The sequence below is a fragment of the Caloenas nicobarica genome, chromosome 19 (genome assembly GCF_036013445.1).
Source record: "Caloenas nicobarica isolate bCalNic1 chromosome 19, bCalNic1.hap1, whole genome shotgun sequence".
Lineage (NCBI taxonomy): Eukaryota > Metazoa > Chordata > Aves > Columbiformes > Columbidae > Caloenas > Caloenas nicobarica.
The window spans coordinates 3,169,354-3,189,458 of record NC_088263.1 but is presented as its reverse complement, the minus strand read 5'-3'; the positions used below and the strand labels follow the sequence as shown (position 1 = coordinate 3,189,458).

The window sequence follows — 20,105 nt, the reverse complement described above, 5'->3', positions numbered from 1 at the left end:
TTCCCCATCCGAGCATCCCCTGGACCTGCATCAGGGCTCAGCCTGGATTTTATGTCATTAGCAGCCAGTCCATATGGCTTCATGTGCCTTGGGCAGCACTTTTTTGAAACTCATTTATATGGACTGATTTCTCCTTGGATGAGCCACCCCAGTGAGATGCTGGTGGGGATTCCTGGAACTGGCACCACCTTTCTGTCCCTATCCTGAGTGGTGGCCTTGGGGTTGAGGGTCTCATCGCTCCCACTGTGCCCCAGCCCCACAGGGCTTTGTGCTTCTTCTCCCCCTTCCCAGGGCTTTGGAAAGTAGGAGGAAGCAGCGAGATGCTGTCAGCCTGTTTGCTGAGCCAAGCTGCTCTCAGACCTCCCTGCAAGCCAAGGGGGTGTGCAGTCTGGGAGGAGGCAACGGGGTGTCTGTGAACCAGGAGATGCTCAGAGCAGGAGAGGGAAAGGTTGTGGTGCTGGGTGCATGGTGGGACCCATGGCCTGGCTGGTCCCTCTTGATGGCCACCATGGTGGATGGTGGGTGGCCACGGCAGGAGAGTTGGCTGCTGCACGATCCCTCCCTCACGAGAGCTCTCGGCTCTTGTTTATGTTTCTGGGATCATAAAAATTCTTGGGACAAATTCTTGGCTTGCTCAGCCAGCCTGTGTTTGGGATGGTGTAAAGGCTGCCGCTGCGTGGGCCAAAAGGGGCTGGAGAGTTGGTGAGGGGCTGCTCATCACGAGGGGGTGCTCTGGAACACGGGATGTTCTCAGCCTGTTTCTGTCGCTGGTCCTCAGTGAAGACCAGAGCATTCAAGCATCATCTGGTGCTGAGCTCTATGGGGTGGCTTTTTGCAATTCCTCTTCTGTATCCCATTGGGAGACCACGCAAAGGTTCCTGCCATCTGCAGTTTGCCTCCGACCTGCACCCTGGCAGGACCTTCTGGCTGATGGCCACTACTGAGGAGCACCAGGAATAGTCATGCCTGCCCCAGGCTGGGGAAATGGCAGTAGTTGAATCATAGAATCATTTTGGTTGGAAGAGACCCTCAAGATCATCGAGTCCAACCATTAACCCAGCCCTGGCACTACCCCATGTCCCTGAGAACCTCATCTCCATCCGTCCAACCCCTCCAGGGATGGTGACTCCCCCACTGCCCTGGGCAGCCTGTTCCAATGCCCCACAGCCCTTTGGGGAAGAAATTGTTCCCCAGATCCAACCTCAACCTCCCCTGGCGCAACTTGGGGCCGTTTCCTCTGGTCCTGGCGCTTGTTCCTGGGGAGCAGAGCCCGACCCCCCCTGGCTCCAAGCTCCTTTCAGGCAGGTCAGAGATCAGAAGGTCTCCCCTCAGCTCCTGTTCTCCAGCTGAACCCCCAGCTCCCTCAGCCGCTCCCATCACACTTGTGCTCCAGCCCCTCACCAGCTCCGTTCCCTTCTCTGAGCGCTGATGTTGGGAATTGCTGATGGAAGCTCTGCCCTAAACTGCCACTTGGCCAAGTGAGCTCAGGTCACTCAGCGGAGCTTGGTGCATCATCTCCCAGGAAGGAGATGACATAGACGGAGGTGTGACCACCATCATGGTGACCACGACCATATGCGACTTAGCTGCTGTATGAACAGTCCCTCTGGGGTTTTCTAGGGCTGTGCATGTGGAACCCCCCAGGTTGTCACACAGACACACCTATTCAGGCATCTAAATTTGCAATGCTATAGCAGATGATCAAGTGGTGAACACAGAGACACTCAGCATAGCGCTAGTGCAGAAAACCCCACCAAACCACCACCAATGGACCTTGCTGAGCTCCCCATGCCAGGCTGTGACTGTAGGATGAAGGGGTACCCAGCTGGGACCCCCACTACCCCTGTGCCACCCACCATGTGTCTCCTGCCCACAGGTCCCACTGGAGGACCACGTCATCTACTCAGGCAACCTCTTCCAGTACATCGAGGAGAACAAGAAGTGGAGGAACCGCTTCTGCGTGGTCCCGCACAACTACGGCTTGGTCCTCTATGAGAACAAACTGGTGAGGGACATCACCCTGTCACCCATCTCCAGTGGGGACAGCTCCAAAGGGGGACACCCCATCACTGCAGTGGTGTGGCCGTGCTCCCCGTTATCCGTGACCATCTTTTTCTGCTCAGGCCTATGAGCGGGACCTACCACCCCGCGTGCTGGTCAACAGCGCTGGCTACAAGATCCTCACCTCTGTGGAACGGTACCTGGAGCTGGTGAACAGCAGCCTCCCCGGTGAGTGTCCTGGTGGTTGCGGGGTGAGGAAGGATGCTCAGGGTCCCCTGCTACCCCCATGCTGCCGGGCATCTCTCAGAACCTTTGGGAAGGGGTGTTTTGGGGGTGTGGGCATCCCTGTAGACCTTCAGGAATGGATGGCTTTGGGCTGCAGGGCTGTAGGGAAGGAGAACAGCCCTATCCGCTCCACGAGGTGTAGGAAGCTGTGTGAGGTCTCTGCTGCTCGAGTCCTGCCATAGACGTCAGAAAAGGAAGGAAAGGAAGGAAAACGTGTCTGTGGCTCTGTGAGAGATGCCCGGAGCTGCTGCTACCTCCCTGTTCTGGGGAGTGCTGGGTGAAGGAAGCAGCTCCCACTTCTCCACCCAGACCCCCAGGAGGACCAGCCATCACCCTGCTCACTGTCATAGAATCACAGAACAGTTTGCGTTGAAGGCACCTTCAAAGCTCATCCAGTGCCCCCCCTGCCATGAGCAGGGACATCTGCACCAGCTCAGGTTGCTCAGAGCCCCGTCCAGCCTGGCCTGGGATGTCTCCAGGGATGGTTCAGCCACCACCTCTCTGGCCAACCTGGGCCAGGCTCTCACCACCCTCAGGGGCAACAATTCCTTCCTCATGTCCAGCCTGAATCTCCCTCCTTTTGTTTAAAACCATCACCCCTTACCCTGTTGCAACAGGATCTGCTGAAAAGTCTGTCCTCTTACCCCATTCCCTCCTCAAAGCATCCTTCCCCGCTCTGCAGGTGTGACACCCAAATCGGGGCACTCCCCCATCCTGAAGTGCCCCACAGATTTCCCCCTCATCCTCTGGCACCCCTACGCCCGACACTATTACTTCTGTGTGATGACGGGCAAGGAGCAGGAGAAGTGGCGGGCGGTTTTCCAGGACTGTGTCCGACACTGCAACAACGGTGAGTGATGCTGGGGGGAGACAGGGGTGGTCCAGGATGGGGAGAGCGTCATCCTCCTGCTCCAGAGGGGTGGTTGGGTTGGGTTTGGGGCCTAAGGGGATGATTTGGGATTCAAGAGGAAGAACTGACTGGGAGTGGTTGAGCATCACAGAATCATTTTGGTTAGAAAAGACCCTCAAGATCATCGAGTCCAACCATTACCCCACCCCTGGCACTGCCCCATGTCCCTGAGAACCTCATCTCTGTCCGTCCAACCCCTCCAGGGATGGTGACTCCCCCACTGCCCTGGGCAGCCTGTTCCAATGCCCCACAGCCCTTTGGGGAAGAAATTGTTCCCCACATCCAACCTCAACCTCCCCTGGCGCAACTTGGGGCCGTTTCCTCTGGTCCTGGCGCTTGTTCCTGGGGAGCAGAGCCCGACCCCCCCTGGCTCCAAGCTCCTTTCAGGCAGGTCAGAGATCAGAAGGTCTCCCCTCAGCTCCTGTTCTCCAGCTGAACCCCCAGCTCCCTCAGCCGCTCCCATCACACTTGTGCTCCAGCCCCTCACCAGCTCCGTTCTCTTCTCTGAACTCACTCCAGCACCTCCAGGCCCAGAAGTGAACCCAGGATTTCAGATCATTAAGCATCTCATCCTCTCCCTGAGCAAGAGGGGCTGCAGGGGGCTCCGGCCACCTGGTGCATCCCTGTGCCCAGGCTCATCCCATACAGAACACGGTGCCTGCTCCAGGGCAGGCAGCATTTGCAGGAACCAGCATGGAGCCTGGCTCGAGAGTCACCCTGGTGCCTATTTTCCACCCTGAGGTAGAAAATACTTGGTAATTAAAGTAATCAGACCTGCAAGCCCCACCGTCCCGCTCCCCACCCACTGGCACCGCTCGGGCTCCGGTGAGGGAGGACCAGGGGGTGCGGGGCTGCGGCAGGACCTGCCTTCCGTGTCAGCGATACTCTGGCAGGAAAACACGATTTTCCTGTTCAGCTGGGGCCCGTGTGCTCCTGGGCTGAGCCCCAGGTCCCAGCGGTGCCACAAATGGTGAGAAGATTCCTGGGGAAGGAGGTGCCAGCACTGAAACCAGCTCAAAATCGGGTCTTTTAGTGGGCAAAGAGTGATGTTGTCTATTTTTTTTAGTGCTTCTTTCACTGCATGGAGCCCCAATTTTGTTAGAGCTGCTGTTTAGGGAGCAGAGAAACGGAGCTGGATCCTGAGCCTGGGTTTTGGTGGCAGTTTCCATACTCCCATGTTAGATTTAGTCTGAAAACTTTGCTCTTTCCCTTCCTTTTGGTGCTCCTCGCTGCCAAACACATCCACGTGCTGTTGGTGAGTTGGCGGTGTCCAAGCTGATCAGGATGAGCATGTCCTGAAGGAGCTTGGGCTCCTTTAGGGGTGCACTGACCCCCGTGCCGCTCGTCGCCCCGGATGCTGCCGCAGCATCGTTGCCACGTGTGGTTCAGCACCCAGGGCCCCCGCGCTCGCTGGCTGCACCCACAAAACCGGGGCACTGCGAGCAAAGCCAGCTCCTGATAAAAGAGGAATTGACTTCTCATTCTAACAACAAGCCAATGTATTTATCTTGAATGTCCCCCACCCGGGTGCTGCTGCAGGAGAAAGGAGAGATATGACCCCGCTGCCAGCCAGGGCTGTGCTATTACCTCCCCTTCTTCCTCTCCTCCTCCTCACATGTGATAAAAAACCCTCCCAGGGTGGGCAGCGGCCCCAGGACAGTCTGTGCTGGTGGGTTTCTGCATTTCTGCAGCCTGGATTTCTCTGTGAGATAGTTCTTTTCACCCCCCCAAGCTCCATTTCTGCCCCTTGCTGCTCCTGCAAGCTCCAGGATACTGTTTCAAATCCCATGAAAGCTCTTTTGTTGTTGTCGAACAATTTTTTTTTTTTTTTTCCCCAAATTAGAGGCTCTGTTTCTGCCTCCGGTTGTGATTAGTGTGGGAATTTTCACCTCCCTTTTTCAGACTGTATTTTTGTAACACCAGCTCTTTTGTAAGGACCAGGGAGGGACGTGCAACATCGTTCCTCACACAGGAGGTGTCCAGCCTGGTTTCCCCGGACCCTGGGTGCCCTTGGCTGCTCCAAAATGGTCCCTTTGCCCTGTATGGTGACACGTGGGGCTGGACCAGTGCCCACCCCACTGGCTTTTGTCCTTTATTGCAGGCAGGCTGTGTTTTGGGCAAAAAGCGGCTTCAAACTCCCATTTCTTCTTCAGCACTGTTCCCTGAGCGAGAGGAGATGATCCTATGCTGTGAGCAGGGTGAATTTTGCAAAAGTCAAGGTCTCCAGTGTTGGGGACACAGTCACCTCGGGAGCCTTTCCAGGACAGGGTCCAGGCTTGGGTGATTGCTTCCCATCCCCAACAAAGGCGAGCTCAGATTGGTGCTTAATTAGCCTCATGATAACGAAACCAATTCATGAAATTTGCCCTGTGAAGTGGCACGGTGGCTTCTTGCAGCCAGGCCTGTCTGAGTGTCCCTGGGCAGGGCGCAGGGCTGGAGACAGGTCCCTGCAGGTGATGCTCAACCAGGGACAAGTGACCCTGGTGGGGCCGATCATGGTGGCTTCTTGAGGGGTGAATCCTGCGTGGTTTGGAGGACAAGGTTTGGCTGTAGCGGCTCTGGCAGGGGACTGAAGCCCATATCAGGTTGTCCCACGTGGGAGGTGACACTGAGCTCCGTGGATGGAGAAGCACTGGCCCCTGGAAGCGCAGCCCTGGTCCAGCTCCCCCCGAGCACTGAGAAAGGGCCAGATTTGACTTTCTCAGCATTTTTTTCCCCCTCCCTGTATATTAAGCTGCCCCTTAGGAAAAGCTGCTTAGGCTCAGAGTTAAATGTAATCATCTTAGAAAAATCTGTGTCTGTTGGAAAAGATCCGCTCACCACCCCAGGAGGGGAGAAGCCACCTCTGGCTGCGGCTCCCCAGGACACTGGCTTGCTGGGGGGTCTGGGGACATGCCACGACCCTCTGCTGTCATTGCTGTGCCAGGGGACCCTTTGCGTCCTGGGCTGGGTCCCATCCCACCTCCCTCCTGGCAGAGTTCCAGGAGGGGGATTGGGGGGTTTTGGGGCAGTTCACCCCCAGGAGTATTTCTCTCGGACTGGCAGGCGCCTCCGCAGCCTGGAGAGGCTGGGACGAGGCAGGGACATGTGTGAGACGTGCCAGCAGGGTCTCGGGCTGTGTCCCGCTGTCCTCATCTCCTCTGCAGGTTCCCAGCACCCTGCGCTCCCCCTGATGGGTGCCACGGGAGGGTGGGGGCAATGTCCGAACCCCCCTCATGCCGCCCCGTGAGCCAGGCTGCAGTGACTCATGGCAGTGACAGCTCAGGGACAGCCCAGCGTCCCTCCCATGGGCTCAGGGACGTGGGGACCTGACTCCTGAAGGAGTTTGGGCTCCTTTAGGGGTGCAGTGACCCCCGTGCCACTCATCGCCCCGGATGCTGCCGCAGCATCGTTGCCACGTGTGGTTCAGCACCCAGGGCCCCCCGTGCTCGCTGGCGGGACCCACAAAACCGGGGCACTGCGAGCAAAGCCAGCTCCTGATAAAAGAGGAATTGACTTCTCATACTAACAACAAGCCAATGTATTTATCTTGAATGTCCCCCACCCGAGTGCTGCCGCTTTCCTCTTCCTCCCCAGCTGCACATTCCCTGCAGGGCCCCCACTTCCTCCAGCCTGCCCTGCCCCATCCTGCTGTGCTGGTGGGGGTCACTGAGCCCCCCCAACCTTCTGAGCCCCTGTTGCTGCCATGCCATGGATGATCACCAAGTCCCCGTGCACCATGGCAGGGCATCACTGAGCCCCCCTGTTCTGCCTCCCTACCCTTTGTCTGGCTCTGGGGGGAGGTCAGTCTTTGGACAGAGTGGGACCCCCCCCAGCCATGGGTGTATCTGAGGTCTGCTGCCCCCCGCCCAGTTACAGACAGGGCCTCAGGAGGGGATCCCCCAGCCCTGGTGACAGCCCTGGACTCCTTGCAGGGATCCGGGGCTGTGGGGGACATGGGGGACCCCCTGTGCTCGTGGGCTGGGGCTGCCCCTCACTCCCCATTCTTACTCATCCCGTTGTCCTCTCCCCAGGGATCTCTGAGGACTCCAAAGTGGAGGCTCCAGCCTTCACGGATGCCATCCGCATGTACCGCCAGGCGAAGGAGCAGTACGGCACCTGGGACATGCTGTGTGGCAATGAAACCCAGGTGAAGACCTGTCCCCCCTGGCTCGGGTTGTGGGGTGAAGGGTACGGGCTGAGCAAGATCCCCAAAACCTCCTCCTGCCATTGCAGGTCCTGAGCAACCTGGTGATGGAGGAGCTGCTCCCCGAGCTGCGGACCACCATTGGCCCCCGCCTGAAGGGCAAAGCTCCGGAGCGCCAGCGGACCTGGATCCAGGTGTGGGGTTGAGGGGGACATTGTCACCTGTTCCCCCGCCCCGCCACCTGCGCTGCCTCTGCTTTGGGGACTGCGCTGCCACGGGGCTCACTACCCACCGCGTTACTCCCTCTCCAGCCACTAAAGAATCCATCCTCATTCTCCGCTGTGGCTTTTTAAAGCTCCTTGTTGTCCCCCTGCAGCAGCCCTGCCTGCGCTGCCCGTCCCTGGGGCCAGGGAAGCAAACAGGAGGAAGCCCAGCCCTGGAGCAAAGCCCGTCCTGGCTATATTTAGCGAGAGCCATTTTTAGCAGCGCAGGCTAAATCCAGCCTGGAGCCTTGCAAAAGACCGAGGGCTCTTCAAAACAGCCTGTGAAAACCTTAAAAGCTGATAGCTAATTATCGCCAGGCTCATACTATGCTGCTGGAGCAGCCTAAAAATGCACAGACTTTGCTTTTTCAGTAGCTGCAGTCTTAGCTGCAGAGCTGGGAAGCCCGAGAGAGGGAGGTGGGGTATGGCTGTACCTCCCGCTGACCCCAAAATCACAGCTTTTGGCTGCAAAGTGAGCGTGAAGCCTCAGCGAGTGGCTCCATCCCGCTCATAGGGTTGGTTCCTGAGACCCCAGGCAGGGCACAGCTTTCAAACGGGGTCAGGGGCTCTCCTGCCTAGACCACCAGCATCCCTGGACCACCAGCATTGCTGGACCACCAGCATCCCCAGCCCTGCAGCATCCCTGGACCACCAGCATCCCTGGACCATCAGCATTGCTGGACCACCAGCATCCCCAGACTTGCAGCATCCCCAGCCCTGCCTGGAGCCGCACTTGGCTCTGTGCCCCTCAGGCACCACTTTGAAGTATCTTCTGCACCATGGGGGCTTCATCTCACCCAGCTGGGACATCCCTGGTGTGGAAAATCTAGTGCCAGGGTGCAAGGAGAGGTCTGGTCAGGGCATGGGCAAAGGCTCAGGCGGCATCTGATGCTGGAGAAGATGGTTAGCGGGGGCGGCAGGAGGTGTGGGAGGATGCTGACCATCCCACATATCTCTCGCCAGATCTCGGATGCCGTCTATAGGATGGTCTATGAGCAGACCAAGGCCCAGTACGATGCAGTGACGGCCAAGTGCGAGCAGGAGCGGCCCCAGATGGAGAGCACCATCCGCACGGACATGGACCAGATCATCACGTCGAAGGAGCATTTGGCCAGCAAGATCCGAGGTACAGCCCTGCGGGGTGATGCGGGGACACGAGTGTGTGCAGCTGTGGCCATGAATGGTTCCTGGTGTGGCACTACCATAGTTTCACCACGATGTGGTTGCTACTGGGGTGTAGCATGGCTCCTGCCAGCATGGCCTGGGACCCCTGGGGAGATGCCAGGGTGCATGTCCCCATCAGCATTGTCCCAGGAGGTGGGGGTCAAGGTGGGCTGTGATGCCCTGGATAAGGCAATGGGGCAGGAACAGGTTCAATACAGACCAAGGGCCCCTTGCAAGAACCAGTTGCATTGTCTTGCAAGTCTGGGCGGGCTTGGGGAGAGGGCCAGGTCCCCGGCCCTAGGGTGAGTTTAGGACTTGATTTGAAGAGCTGGAAGGGCAGAGGAGGAGCCTCACCATGCTTCTCCCCACTCTCTGCCCAGCATTCATCCTCCCCAAAGCGGAGGTCTGTGTCCGTAACCACGTCCAGCCCTACATCTCCTCCATCCTGGAGGCCCTGATGACCCCCACAAGCCAGGGCTTTGCCGAGGCACGGGAGGTGTTCTTCAAGGAGGTGACAGACATGAACATGAACATCGTTAACGAAGGTGGCGTGGAGAAGCTGGCAGAGGTGAGAGCTGGTGATGCTCCTTGCTGGCTTGGGGGTGTTAGGACCAGTCCTGCTGGCATTGCTGGTGTGGATGGCGCTGGGGCACCCCAGGCTGAGAAAATCCATGGGGATGAAGCCCATGTGGGGTGGGATGTCCTGCCCTGCTGAGCTTGACTTTATCCTCAGTACATGGAGAAGCTTTCCCACCTGGCCTTCCACCCCGTGAAGATGCAGTCATGCTATGAGAAGATGGAGCAGCTGAAACTGGAGGGCCTTCAGCAGCGGTTCGATGTCTCCAGCACGTCTGTCTTCAAGCAGAGAGCCCAGATCCACATGAGACAGGTGGGACGGGGACAGGGGTGCTCCCGTGTCCTGTGTCCCCCTGGGCTGAGCAGAGAGGGCTGGGGAGTGTGGGCAGAGCGGGGATAGGGGATAACCCAGATAGGGGTTCGGCCGGGATGTCTGTCCTGTCTCAGGGACCTTCATGTCATTGGCAGCCAGCCAAGGGTGTGTGGTCATAGAATCACTTTGGTTGGAAGAGACCCTCAAGATCATTGAGTCCAACCATAACCCAGCCCTGGCACTGCCCCATGTCCCTGAGAACCTCATCTCCGTCTGTCCAACCCCTCCAGGGATGGTGACTCCCCCACTGCCCTGGGCAGCCTGTTCCAATGCCCCACAGCCCTTTGGGGAAGAGATTGTTCCCAAGATCCAACCTCAGCCTCCCCTGGCGCAACTTGAGGCCGTTTCCTCTGCTCCTGGCGCTTGTTCCTGGGGAGCAGAGCCCGACCCCCCCTGGCTCCAAGCTCCTTTCAGGCAGGTCAGAGATCAGAAGGTCTCCCCTCAGCTCCTGTTCTCCAGCTGAACCCCCAGCTCCCTCAGCCGCTCCCATCACACTTGTGCTCCAGCCCCTCACCAGCTCCATTGCCACACTGGGCTGCCAGGGACCGTATCAGTGTGGAGGCTCATCTCGGTGTGGCAGTGCCCCCAAAGAGCCCCCTGCCCACCCCCACGGTTGGTTTTTCTGGGTGCCCCCCCCGCCATGGTGACCATCTGCCTCTGCCCACAGCAAATGGATGATGCCTTGTACACGTTCGAGACGTTGCTTCATCAGGACCTGGGGAAACTGCAGGGCAAAGATGACGTCTGCAAGTCCATCCAGCGCATCCTCGAGAGGGTGCTCAAGGTGAGGGGTGGTGGGTCAGGGGCTCCAGTGGCTTTTGGTGGCCTTGTTCCAAGGGCCAGCAGTCTGGGGAAAAGGCCAGGAGCGACCTTACTGATTTTAACAGAAGTCTTCTGGGGAAATACTTCTTTATGTTGAGAGTTTTCATGCATTTTACTGAGATGTGGGCAGGTGAGTGGGAAATCACTTGGAAGAGCCAGGTCCCCTCACAGCCTCCCAGCCCGGTTGGGTTGCAGGGCCCTCTGTAGATCCCCAGCCCAGCCCTGCTCACGCAGGGTCACAGAGCAGATCACACAGGTCGGTCCAGGCGGGTTTGAATGTCTCAGAGCAGGAGACTCCACAGCCGCTCTGGGCAGCCCGGTCCAGGCTCTGGCACCTCCCAGCAAAGAAGTTTCTCCTCATGTTCAGATGGAACCTCCTATGATTCAGTCTGAGCCCATTACCCCTCATCCCTCTGACCACATACCTCTCTGTAAAAGCCACCCAGGGTTCAGACTGGCCCAAAAATCCTTCTACTGGCAGCAGTGCAGGACATGGTTCCTACCTGGACTCAGGCAGCCTGAGAACCAGCTGGAGAGAAAGATGCGGGGGGCAGAGGAACCTGCTCGTGCAAATGTGCTGGAGTGGGGGGACAAACTGCAAGCCCTTACTGACCTGGGGCTGCCCTCTTATTCTGCAGAAATTCGACTATGATAGCAGCACTGTGCGGAAGAAGTTCTTCAGGGAGGCCCTGCTGCAGATCACCATCCCCTTCCTGCTGAAAAAGCTGGCGCCGACCTGCAAGGGGGTAAGAGGGTAAAGTTTGGGGGGGTGATGGGGGAAAGACCACCCCTTTGGGTGCAGCATCCCCCTGCCCCGTCTCCCCCACGCTGAGTGGCCTCTCCCCTGCGGCAGGAGCTGGCCAAGTTTCAGGAGCTGATCTTCGAGGACTTTGCCAGCTTCATCCTGGTGGAGAACACGTATGAGGAGGTGGTGCTGCAGTCCGTGATGAAGGACATAATGCAAGGTAGGGTCCTGCAGCACCAGGGGGGCATAGACCTGCTCAGCTCTGAGCCCTGGGGGGGCTCCAGCACCCTGGGGTGAAGGTGAGCTGAGCCTGGGCTTAGCAGCACCTGGAGGGCTTGTGATGGGTGCTGGGGAATGCAGGAGGAGGGGGTAATCGCGTGCAGGGTGCTGGGGGCTATATGAGAAGGGATGACCCCATGTAGGGTGCTGGGGACCATAAGAGGAGACAGTGACACCATGCAGGTTGCTGGGGACCATAGGAAGAGGGGGTGACCCCATTCAGGGTGCTGGGAGCTGTGTGAGGAGGAGTGACCCTGTGCAGGGTTCTGGGGACCATAGGAGGAGGGGGTGACAAGAGTCAGGGTGCTGGGGGTTGTACAAGGAGGGGGTGACCCCATGCAGGGTGCTGGGGGTTGTACAAGGAGGGGGTGACCCCATGCAGGGTGCTGGGGCTGTACTGGGAGCAGCTTTTCCCACTGGTGGGGCTGAGCCCCCCCTGCCCAGCAGCTGCAGCCCCCTCTCCCTACACCCCACACCCACGCAGAGGCTGGGAGCGCTGCCCGAGCCCGGCAGGCGCTGCCCCGTCCCCACAGCCCATCTGACACCTCTCTTGGTGCTCCAGCTGTGAAGGAGGCAGCCGTGCAGCGGAAGCACAACCTGTATCGCGACAGTATGGTCATGCACAACAGCGATCCCAACCTGCACCTCCTGGGCGAGGGTGTCCCCATCGACTGGGCCGAGGAGCACGGCGGGCAGTCCGAGGCCGAGCCAGCCACCGAGAAACGCCGCAGAGCCAAGCAAGTGGTGTCAGTGATCCAAGATGACGAGGGGGTCCTGCCCTACGAGGTGGGTGCTGAGGTGCTGCTGCAGCCTGGCTCCCCCAAGCCGGATCCCGGGGCACCACCGAGCTCCCCAGATGGGGTGGAGAAGATCCGGGAGGTGCTGGCCAAGGAGAGCCTTGGGGACGAAGTGGAGGAGCAGCTGACGAATGGTACCGATGCCACACGAGAGAGCAGTGCCACCAAGGAGGTGGTGGTGGCAGGGGCTGTCCCAGGTGATGTCCCCTCCCAGGGTCCAGCGAGCCAAGGGGACGGGGTACAATGCACCGCACTGGCATCACCTGCACCCGGAGCTGACGTCCTGTCAGAGGCTGTGGTGCAACATGTTGCACTGGCATCACCCGTGCCAGTGTCAACTGTGCCCAGCACCGATGTCCCATCAGAAGCCAGCATGCAACACGCTGCACCGCCATCACCAAAACCCAGAGCCAGTGTCCCATCAGGGGCCAGGGTGCCGCATGCTGCACCGGTATCACCTGTGCCTGGACCTGATGTTCCACTAGAAGCCAGCGTGCAACACGCCACACCAGCATCACCCAAACCCAGAGCTGATGTCCCGCCAGAGGCCAGCGTGCAACACGCCACACCACCGTCACCTGCACCCAGAGCCAGTGTCACATCAGGGGCTGGGGTGCAACATGCTGCACCCAGAGCTGATTTGCCCTCAGGAGCTGAGGTGCCTCACACCACACCAGCATCACCCGCACCCAGAGCTGATGTCCCATCAGAGGCCGAGGTGTCCCATGCCACGCCAGCATCACCTGCACTTGGAGCCGAGACCCCATCACCATCCGCTGGGTCAACTTGCTACCAGCCCAGTGACAAGGAGACGGGCGAGGTGTCCCCGCCTGGCAGCGAGTGCAGCGCCCCGCAGCTCACAGGCACGCCGGAGAGCGGCGAGGGGGTGCAGACTGCGTTCTAGCCACGGGCCCCCCCTCCCGTCATGGACTGGACCCGGTGAGGCCGGGGGTTGGGGTAGGGGAACAGGACCCACTGTGCTGCTGGGGATGGAGCGGGAGGGGATGGGAAACAACAAGACCTGATTGCCTGGCCGGTGGGGGGTGGTCCCTGTTGCTGTGTGGGGCTGGCCACAGCCAACTGGTCCTACTGGGTCATACTGGGGGAGGCCCCCAGCCTGACACGGGGCACCCCCTGCACTCTGCTCTGTCCTTCTGCCTTATTTTCTTACGTTCTACTGAACAGATGCTTTATCTGCCCCCCAGCAGGAGTGCCTGGGGCTGCTGGGGGTGGGGGGGGCTGGCACCCCACTCTGGATGGGTGTGTGGGATGGTCCTGCCTGCCCTGGGGGGCTTGTCCCCTGCCCCAGCCTGGGGGGGTTTCCTGGCAGCCTGGCCCCCACCATCCCACCCAGACAGCTCTGGGAGTGCCGGTGGGAGCACAGGCACTGGGAATGATGGAAAAACATGGTGGTGGGTGGTGGGGATACAGCGATACCAGGTGGCTCAAACTGCTGCTGATGGGGTAAGAGCTGGGGCAGGAAAGGGCTAACAGCACCCAGACTGGGCTCAGAGCACCCAGGCTGGGCTCAGAACACTCTGGTTGGGCTCAGAGCACCCAGGCTGGGCTCATGGCGCCCAGGCTGAGCTCATGGCACCCAGGCTGGGCTCAGAGCACCCATTGCCTGCGCTGGCCGCCCTCACTCCGGGGTCTTCTAGCAGCTATTTAAGTCCAAAGCACAAAACTTCCAGGGGAAGGGGGCACTCATACCATGTCTCCAGCTTTGCTGGGCAGGACGGGGCAGCCCCTGGGCTCAGGCTGGCTGGCTCTTGCTCTCCAGAGCTCCCCAGCACTGCACACAGATGATCTGGCTCTTGGGCATTGCAGGTTTTGGTACTTGCAGTGATGGTCAGGCAGAGAGCTGGGGCTTTAGCAGCGGTCTGCTGGCACCCCAGGGTGGGGGGACAGGACCCACGCAGCCCCACGCAGAGATGCTAAAAGGCCCTGAGCTGCCAGGGGCTGTCAAGACTCGAAAGAGTGAGACTTATATGTGTGCGTGGACCAGCAACCCAACACCTGCCTGTATTTTAGGTGCCTCTGAAGGGGGGTGCCCAGCCTAACCCACCTGGGGAGCCCCCCCCCAGTGCCTTGCTTTGGGAACTTAAAACCTGTCTCTTCCAGGATATTTTATTAAGAAAGTTATACAAATGTTTAAAAATATGCTTATAATAATTAATAAATTGGACAAGCTTTATTTAAAGCCAGAGGAGACTGTTCTGACTCCTGAACCACCCTCCTGAAGCAGGGCAGGGCTGGGGCACCTGGGGGGTGTCACATCCTAGGACCGCTCTGCACCGTCACACACCAGGAGCCAAATGACTGAGATTATGTTATTAAAAGGGGTGTCCTGAGGAAGCAACAAGATGCACCCGCAGCAGGAGCTTCTCCTTGGCATGGCCACACCAATGGCTGGGGGGCTTCTCTGACCCCATCCCTGAAGCATTGCACAGGAGAGGGGGTCTGGGGGGGCAGCAGGACCCCCATTATCCCCAGAAGGCACTGTGTGAAGAGGGGCTTGGTGCAGGGCAGCTCTGGGCAGGAGTGCCTGTCCCCAACGTGTCCCCTTCCCTAGCAGGTCACCAAAGCATCCCTTTGCCAGCCAGGATGAGCGCCATATAAAAGGGGAGACAAAGGAAATGCCCAGCACCCCCCCCACCATCAAAGAGTAGTTTGGGTTGAAGGGACCTTCCCAGCTCTCCCAGTGCCCCCCCTGCCATGAGCAGGGACATCTGCACCAGCTCAGGTTGCTCAGAGCCCCGTCCAGCCTGGCCTGGGATGTCTCCAGGGATGGGGAATCACCCAGACAAAGCTCCCTGAGCCGAGGATGGTGGCAGTGTGACAGAGCACTGGCCATGGGGCTGCCCTTCCCCAGCGCCAGCACTGAGGGTCCCCGCAGCGAGCCCCTGGGCTGCTGTGTCCCGCACAGCACGGGGACAAGGACAGACCCAGCAGAAGTGACAGCAGCTATTCCAGACAAAGTAGCAGGAGGTGCAGAGCACGTCGCCCACCGTGCCGGGGGGGGGCTGCCTAGCCCCGGCCCAGCAGGGGGTACACCACGAAATAGCCCAGCGTGGAGCCCGCGATGGCCCCCAGGAAGATCCAGGCATTGTAGGACATGACGGCCAACATCACCATGTAGCCCAGCACCACCTGCACCACGTGGAACAGTGTCTGGGCAACGTGGTACTGAAACCACCTGTGGAAGAAGAAGGGAAACCCATCAGTGAGGGGCTGGGGCAGCCCAGCATCTTCCCCCGCCCCCCCAGCATCCCAGAGTGGCCAGAGGTGGGTTTGGGGAACAGGGGGAAGGATGGGGGCTACAAACAGGGGGAAATCCCATTCTCCAAAGGAACAGAGAGGATATAATTAAGGAGATGGCAGCCTCAGGCACGGTCTGGGATTTAATACAAGAGGAAAAACCCCCGGCTTGGCTCCAATAGGTTGTGCTGGGAAGGAAACACCCGGGCCAGCCTTGCTGGGGTACCTTGATGGGGTACCCATCCCTGAACCACGGGGACCCCACTGTGCCCACAGTGGTTCCTGGGGCAATGTGAGCATTTAAAACATCAGAAAAACACCCTGGACACCTCCCAAAGTACCTGGAGGAGCCAGGATGCCCCCAGGGCCACCTCCCAAAGCTGGACACATCCCCTTTCCTGGGAGCCTGTCACTCCCCAGCTGCCTCTTTATAACCTTTCTCCCCTCCAAACACCCAGCCCCAGGGGACACAGGGGACGCTATGTACCTGCACTGGGGGGGGTTGGTGTCCGTCTCCTCCGGCTCCACCAGCGACTCCCGGCTGAGGTTGCGGGGCAGCGCCCGCAGCGCCCGCCGCAGCACCACGGCTTTGCCCATCTTGACGGCTTCATAGAGCACGGACAGCAGCAGGATCACCAGCACCGAGAGAGCCATCCCTGCCAGGAACAACCCATCGCTGCCCAGTGTCACTGCCCAGTGTGACCTGATGGCGGGAGAGGGGGCATGGGGGCAATTGGAGGGGGTGGTGGGTCCTGGCATGGAGCACTTGGGCATGTCCATAGGGTGGAGGGCAGGGATCGCTCCTGGGATAGGGGTTGGGTTGGAGCAACAGGCCTGGGAAGTGTTGGGAAATGGTGTATTTAGCCCCAATCCTCCCTCTAAATTTCTAGGGAGTACTTCCGGTGGTGGGTTGCTCTGAAAAAAAATAAGCGCCTTTGCGTTGACTCCACAAAAACGCGGGCGTTAAGACATGATGCTAGAAAAATAACTGAAAAAAAGAAAGAACGTACAAGAAAAATGGAAGCTGAGCTGGCAGTGAGTGGCTGTGGGGGGCTGCCAGGCATGTGGGGGGGATGATTCCCACACCTTCCTCCCACTCCTCTCAGCTCAGGAGGAAACGGCCTCGAGTTGCGCCAGGGGAGGTTGAGGTTGGATCTGGGGAACAATTTCTTCCCCAAAGGGCTGTCGGGCTTTGGAACAGGCTGCCCAGGGCAGTGGGGGAGTCACCATCCCTGGAGGGGTTGGACAGACGGAGATGAGGTTCTCAGGGACATGGGGCAGTGCCAGGGGTGGGGTAATGGTTGGACTCGATGATCTTAAAGGTCTTTTCCAGCCACAACAATTTGATGATCCATGACTCCTGCCCAGGGCATTCCCAGGGCATGGCACTGCTCACGGGAGTAGATGCTCAGCCCAAACCAGGCACTGCCCTCCCAGCTCTGGGGTGAGCGGTCTGTGGAGCCCTCACGGCTCTGCCCCGACCCCCCCATGCAGCAAGTGCCCAGCGTTAATGCGGGGGGGTCCCCATCCCAGCCCATCGCTAACTGCTCCTGCAGAAATGCAAAGCCGCTCCTTGTTCCTCTGCCCCGCAGTCTTTCCCCAGGCAGAGAGCACAGTCCGTGGTGGACAGACAGACAGATGGGTGTCGGGGTGGGGGCTCGCAGCGTACCTGCGGGGGTGTGGACGCTCCAGAAATCAAAGAGCAGCACGGCCGTGTCCGAGAAGTAGAAGGTCATCTGGAAGAGAGGCCAAGGGAAGGGCAGTGTTAGGAACCGGGTCGGGGTGATGGGGCAGATGCACCCACCACCCTGAAGGGCTGCGCCCGGATGCTGATGAGGTTTTACCAAATGGTGCAATTTTTTTTCCCCTGATTCCTCAAACAGGAAGAAGAACTTGGACTGAAAAATCACAGTCACACTGACCAGGCTTTATTCTTCCCCTTACTTCTTAGCAGGACAATTTTCACCTCTAGCAGCAGCTCCTGTGTGTGTCTGGGCTGGAGAGAAAAAGCCAGAGTTTATCCCTGCGGCAAAAAGAGATGAGCCCAGGACTTCATTAGCCCAAATCTGAGAAGGGAACACCCATGGGAGAGGGACAGAGGCTGGTGGCCACCATCTGTAGCCTAAAGTGAAACCAGCTGGAGACCAGAGCCCAGCCAGCCTCCACGTTCCTCTGCTGCCCGGGGGTTTCTCTGGCATCGCCGGGACAGGCCAAAGCACCCAGAGCCGAAACAGGCTCCTCCAGGGATGCCTTCCTGGCAGAGGAGCATCAATCCAAGCTCTGTCTGTCCGTCTGTCTGACCTGGGACTGCTAGAACCTACAAAGGCATCAAACCCTGATCTTTACCACTGTGAAACAGGAGGAGCAAGTACTGCTCTTCTTTACCAAACACACCTACAGAACTGATACCATGGCTCATTTTGCCACCAAAAATAGAATTTAGTTGTGCTTTTTTTTTTTTTCTCCTCCTTTCCACGAATCTCTCCAGGAAGCACTCAAAGGGCTCACACCCCCCACATCAACCCAGTTTTGGCTGCGCATACCCGCTGTTACTGACACCAGCAGATGCGGCTGATGGGTCCGGCCTCGGCCAGAAACACCATTGGATACCCAGGTGTCCACGCCACAGCCCGGCTCTAATTACACCCTTTGGCCGCTCGTTACCCAAACCACATTAGCACACTTAATTGACTCCAACTTTCAAGCTTCTTTTGGCAACAAATTAATGATAATTAGCCTTTAAATGGAGCTATTTCTCCTTTGCAGGTTTCACCCACAAGTCTGCAATGCTGCGCAAGAAGGAGGTAACATTATTTTACCGACAGGGAATCAGAAGCGATGGGCAGAAGATCCCTCAATGCATCAAGTCTCCCAGCCTGGGGTGACACCACGTGTTTTTGGGCACCCAGCATGGCTGTGAGGCCAAAATGATGCTTCTGGGGTCAACAGCCCTTTGCTCCTTTTCTGATGCTACAGTGATATTTCTCCAGAGACAGCATCCCTCTGGGTGAGATGCATTTGCAAAGGTCAACAGGGCAAGTCCTAAAAAATCTCTGCGCTCTTTGCAAAAGGGAAATTACACTCCAGGGTAATGCAACGCGATTAGGATATTGGTGGGAGGGACGCAGTCGCGTCCTCACCCACCTGCCCACACAGGTGATTCAGCTGTGCCCAGGTACGGCTGCACCCAGCTCCTCCTCCGCACCATGCAGGTGTTCACACGCACAAACGAAGCTGCTGAAAAATATCCTGTGCACAACATGTGCATTTAATGGCTTAATCTGCTGCAGTTTTGGGGTTACCCTTTGCTAGCAAATAGAAAACCAGCGGTGCCTGTGTGGAGCCATGTCAGGCTGCCCAGTGCATCCCAACCCGCTGCTCTGGTCTGACTGGGACACCCAGTCCCATGTGTCAGGATGAGCTTGTTGTTCTGCATCGCACCGACCCTTGATCTGCACAAAAACATGACAAGTGGGACAGTGTCCCAGCCAGCCCAACCTGCAGCCCTGCGCTGGGGACACGGTGGCGTGGGGAGGTGTCCCACAGCTGGATGCTCCTTGGAGCTGGTGTGAGCGGCCCCCAGAACTTGCAGAGATGCTGCTGGGGGAGGACTGGTGCCAGCAAATCAGGGGGACCCGACAGCATTAAACACCATGTCTGAGCTCAGAGTACAAAGCAAACCCGCTCCAGGGGGATGGTTTGAGCCCTGCGCTGTGACTTGAGCCACGCTGCGAGTTTTTGCTGCAAGTCTGCACCCATGACAGCCCCTCCACGGGTGACGGGGGCGGGTGGTGGGAGAACAAGTGGTGGGGACACAGCAGCCCAGGGGTGCGAGCAGCAGACAGACAGACAGACAAACAGCCCACTGTGCGGACAGGCCACCGGGCAGGCTCTGCCCCAGCCCCGGTACAGCACGGGGGGGGCGGGAAACACGGGCTGAAGCACGGGGCAAAACGGGAACCGGGGAGAAACGGGAACCCGGGAGAAATGGGAACCGGGCCGAAGCTCCAGCAGGAGGACGCGGTGCCGGAGAGTGAACGGCGATACCGCAGCTCGTCCCCAGGGAGCTGCGGGGTTTCAGGGGGGATTTACGGGAGCAGCCGGGCTGCGTCCAGCCCCACACCGGAGCTGTGCCCGGGGCGCACAGCCGGCCCCATCGCGCCCCCCTCGGCCCGGTACCCCCCCGGTTCGGCTCGGCTCAGCACAGCTCAGGTCAGCTCAGCTCGGCTCACCTGCATGGCGGCGGTGCCGGGCCCGTCCTGGTGCGGCTCAGCCAGTCCCGGTCTAACTGAGCTCCGCTCAGCCCGTCCCGGTGCGGCTCAGCCCGTCCCGGTCTAACTGAGCTCCGCTCAGCCCGTCCCGGTGCGGCTCAACCAGTCCCGGTCTAACTGAGCTCCGCTCAGCCCGTCCCGGTCCCGGTCCCGGCGCGGGCGCGTGACGCGCGCGCGGGGCTCCCCGGGAGTTGTAGTGCGGGGGGGGGAGGGGAGGGGCTGCCCGTGTCCCCGC

The 20,105-nt window shown here is 59.1% G+C and overlaps 2 protein-coding genes across 4 annotated transcripts in view; one reads left to right on the top strand and one right to left on the bottom strand.

Annotated features, from left to right (window-relative positions):
• NIBAN2 (niban apoptosis regulator 2) overlaps positions 1-14,541 on the top strand; it is a 31,998-nt gene extending 17,457 nt beyond the window's left edge. Inside the window, exons 3-14 of the mRNA XM_065648557.1 lie at positions 1,877-2,005; positions 2,124-2,229; positions 2,969-3,136; positions 7,210-7,325; positions 7,412-7,516; positions 8,549-8,711; positions 9,130-9,317; positions 9,483-9,638; positions 10,366-10,482; positions 11,159-11,266; positions 11,374-11,485; positions 12,107-14,541. Of these exons, the coding sequence (XP_065504629.1) occupies positions 1,877-2,005; positions 2,124-2,229; positions 2,969-3,136; positions 7,210-7,325; positions 7,412-7,516; positions 8,549-8,711; positions 9,130-9,317; positions 9,483-9,638; positions 10,366-10,482; positions 11,159-11,266; positions 11,374-11,485; positions 12,107-13,245 (2,607 nt within the window). The 3' untranslated portion in view covers positions 13,246-14,541. The remainder of the gene's footprint in view (positions 1-1,876; positions 2,006-2,123; positions 2,230-2,968; positions 3,137-7,209; positions 7,326-7,411; positions 7,517-8,548; positions 8,712-9,129; positions 9,318-9,482; positions 9,639-10,365; positions 10,483-11,158; positions 11,267-11,373; positions 11,486-12,106) is intronic.
• A 732-nt stretch (positions 14,542-15,273) lies between these two features.
• SLC31A2 (solute carrier family 31 member 2) lies at positions 15,274-20,044 on the bottom strand. 3 transcript variants are annotated; one of them, XM_065648558.1, is made up of 4 exons: positions 19,832-20,044; positions 17,269-17,335; positions 16,087-16,255; positions 15,274-15,537 (listed from the first exon to the last, which is right to left on the bottom strand). In XM_065648558.1, exons 1-4 carry the CDS (start codon positions 19,835-19,837, stop codon positions 15,369-15,371), a joined length of 411 nt encoding a protein of 136 aa, XP_065504630.1. In that variant the 5' UTR covers positions 19,838-20,044; the 3' UTR covers positions 15,274-15,368. The 3 variants fall into 3 exon arrangements, with proteins under 3 accessions (XP_065504630.1, XP_065504631.1, XP_065504632.1); XM_065648559.1 differs by lacking the exon at positions 19,832-20,044 and having other exon boundaries at positions 16,087-16,275; XM_065648560.1 differs by lacking the exon at positions 19,832-20,044 and having other exon boundaries at positions 16,087-16,302; positions 17,269-17,324.
• Between the last annotated feature and the right edge of the window lie 61 nt (positions 20,045-20,105).

Bases quoted from the DNA above. Each gene is read 5' to 3' on its own strand.
- SLC31A2 (XM_065648558.1), bottom strand. The intron at 16,256-17,268 runs GTACGCTGCGAG...TGTTCCTGGCAG, and splicing joins GAGCGTCCACACCCCCGCAG to GGATGGCTCTCTCGGTGCTG. The intron at 15,538-16,086 runs GTACATAGCGTC...CTTCTTCCACAG, and splicing joins ACCAACCCCCCCCAGTGCAG to GTGGTTTCAGTACCACGTTG.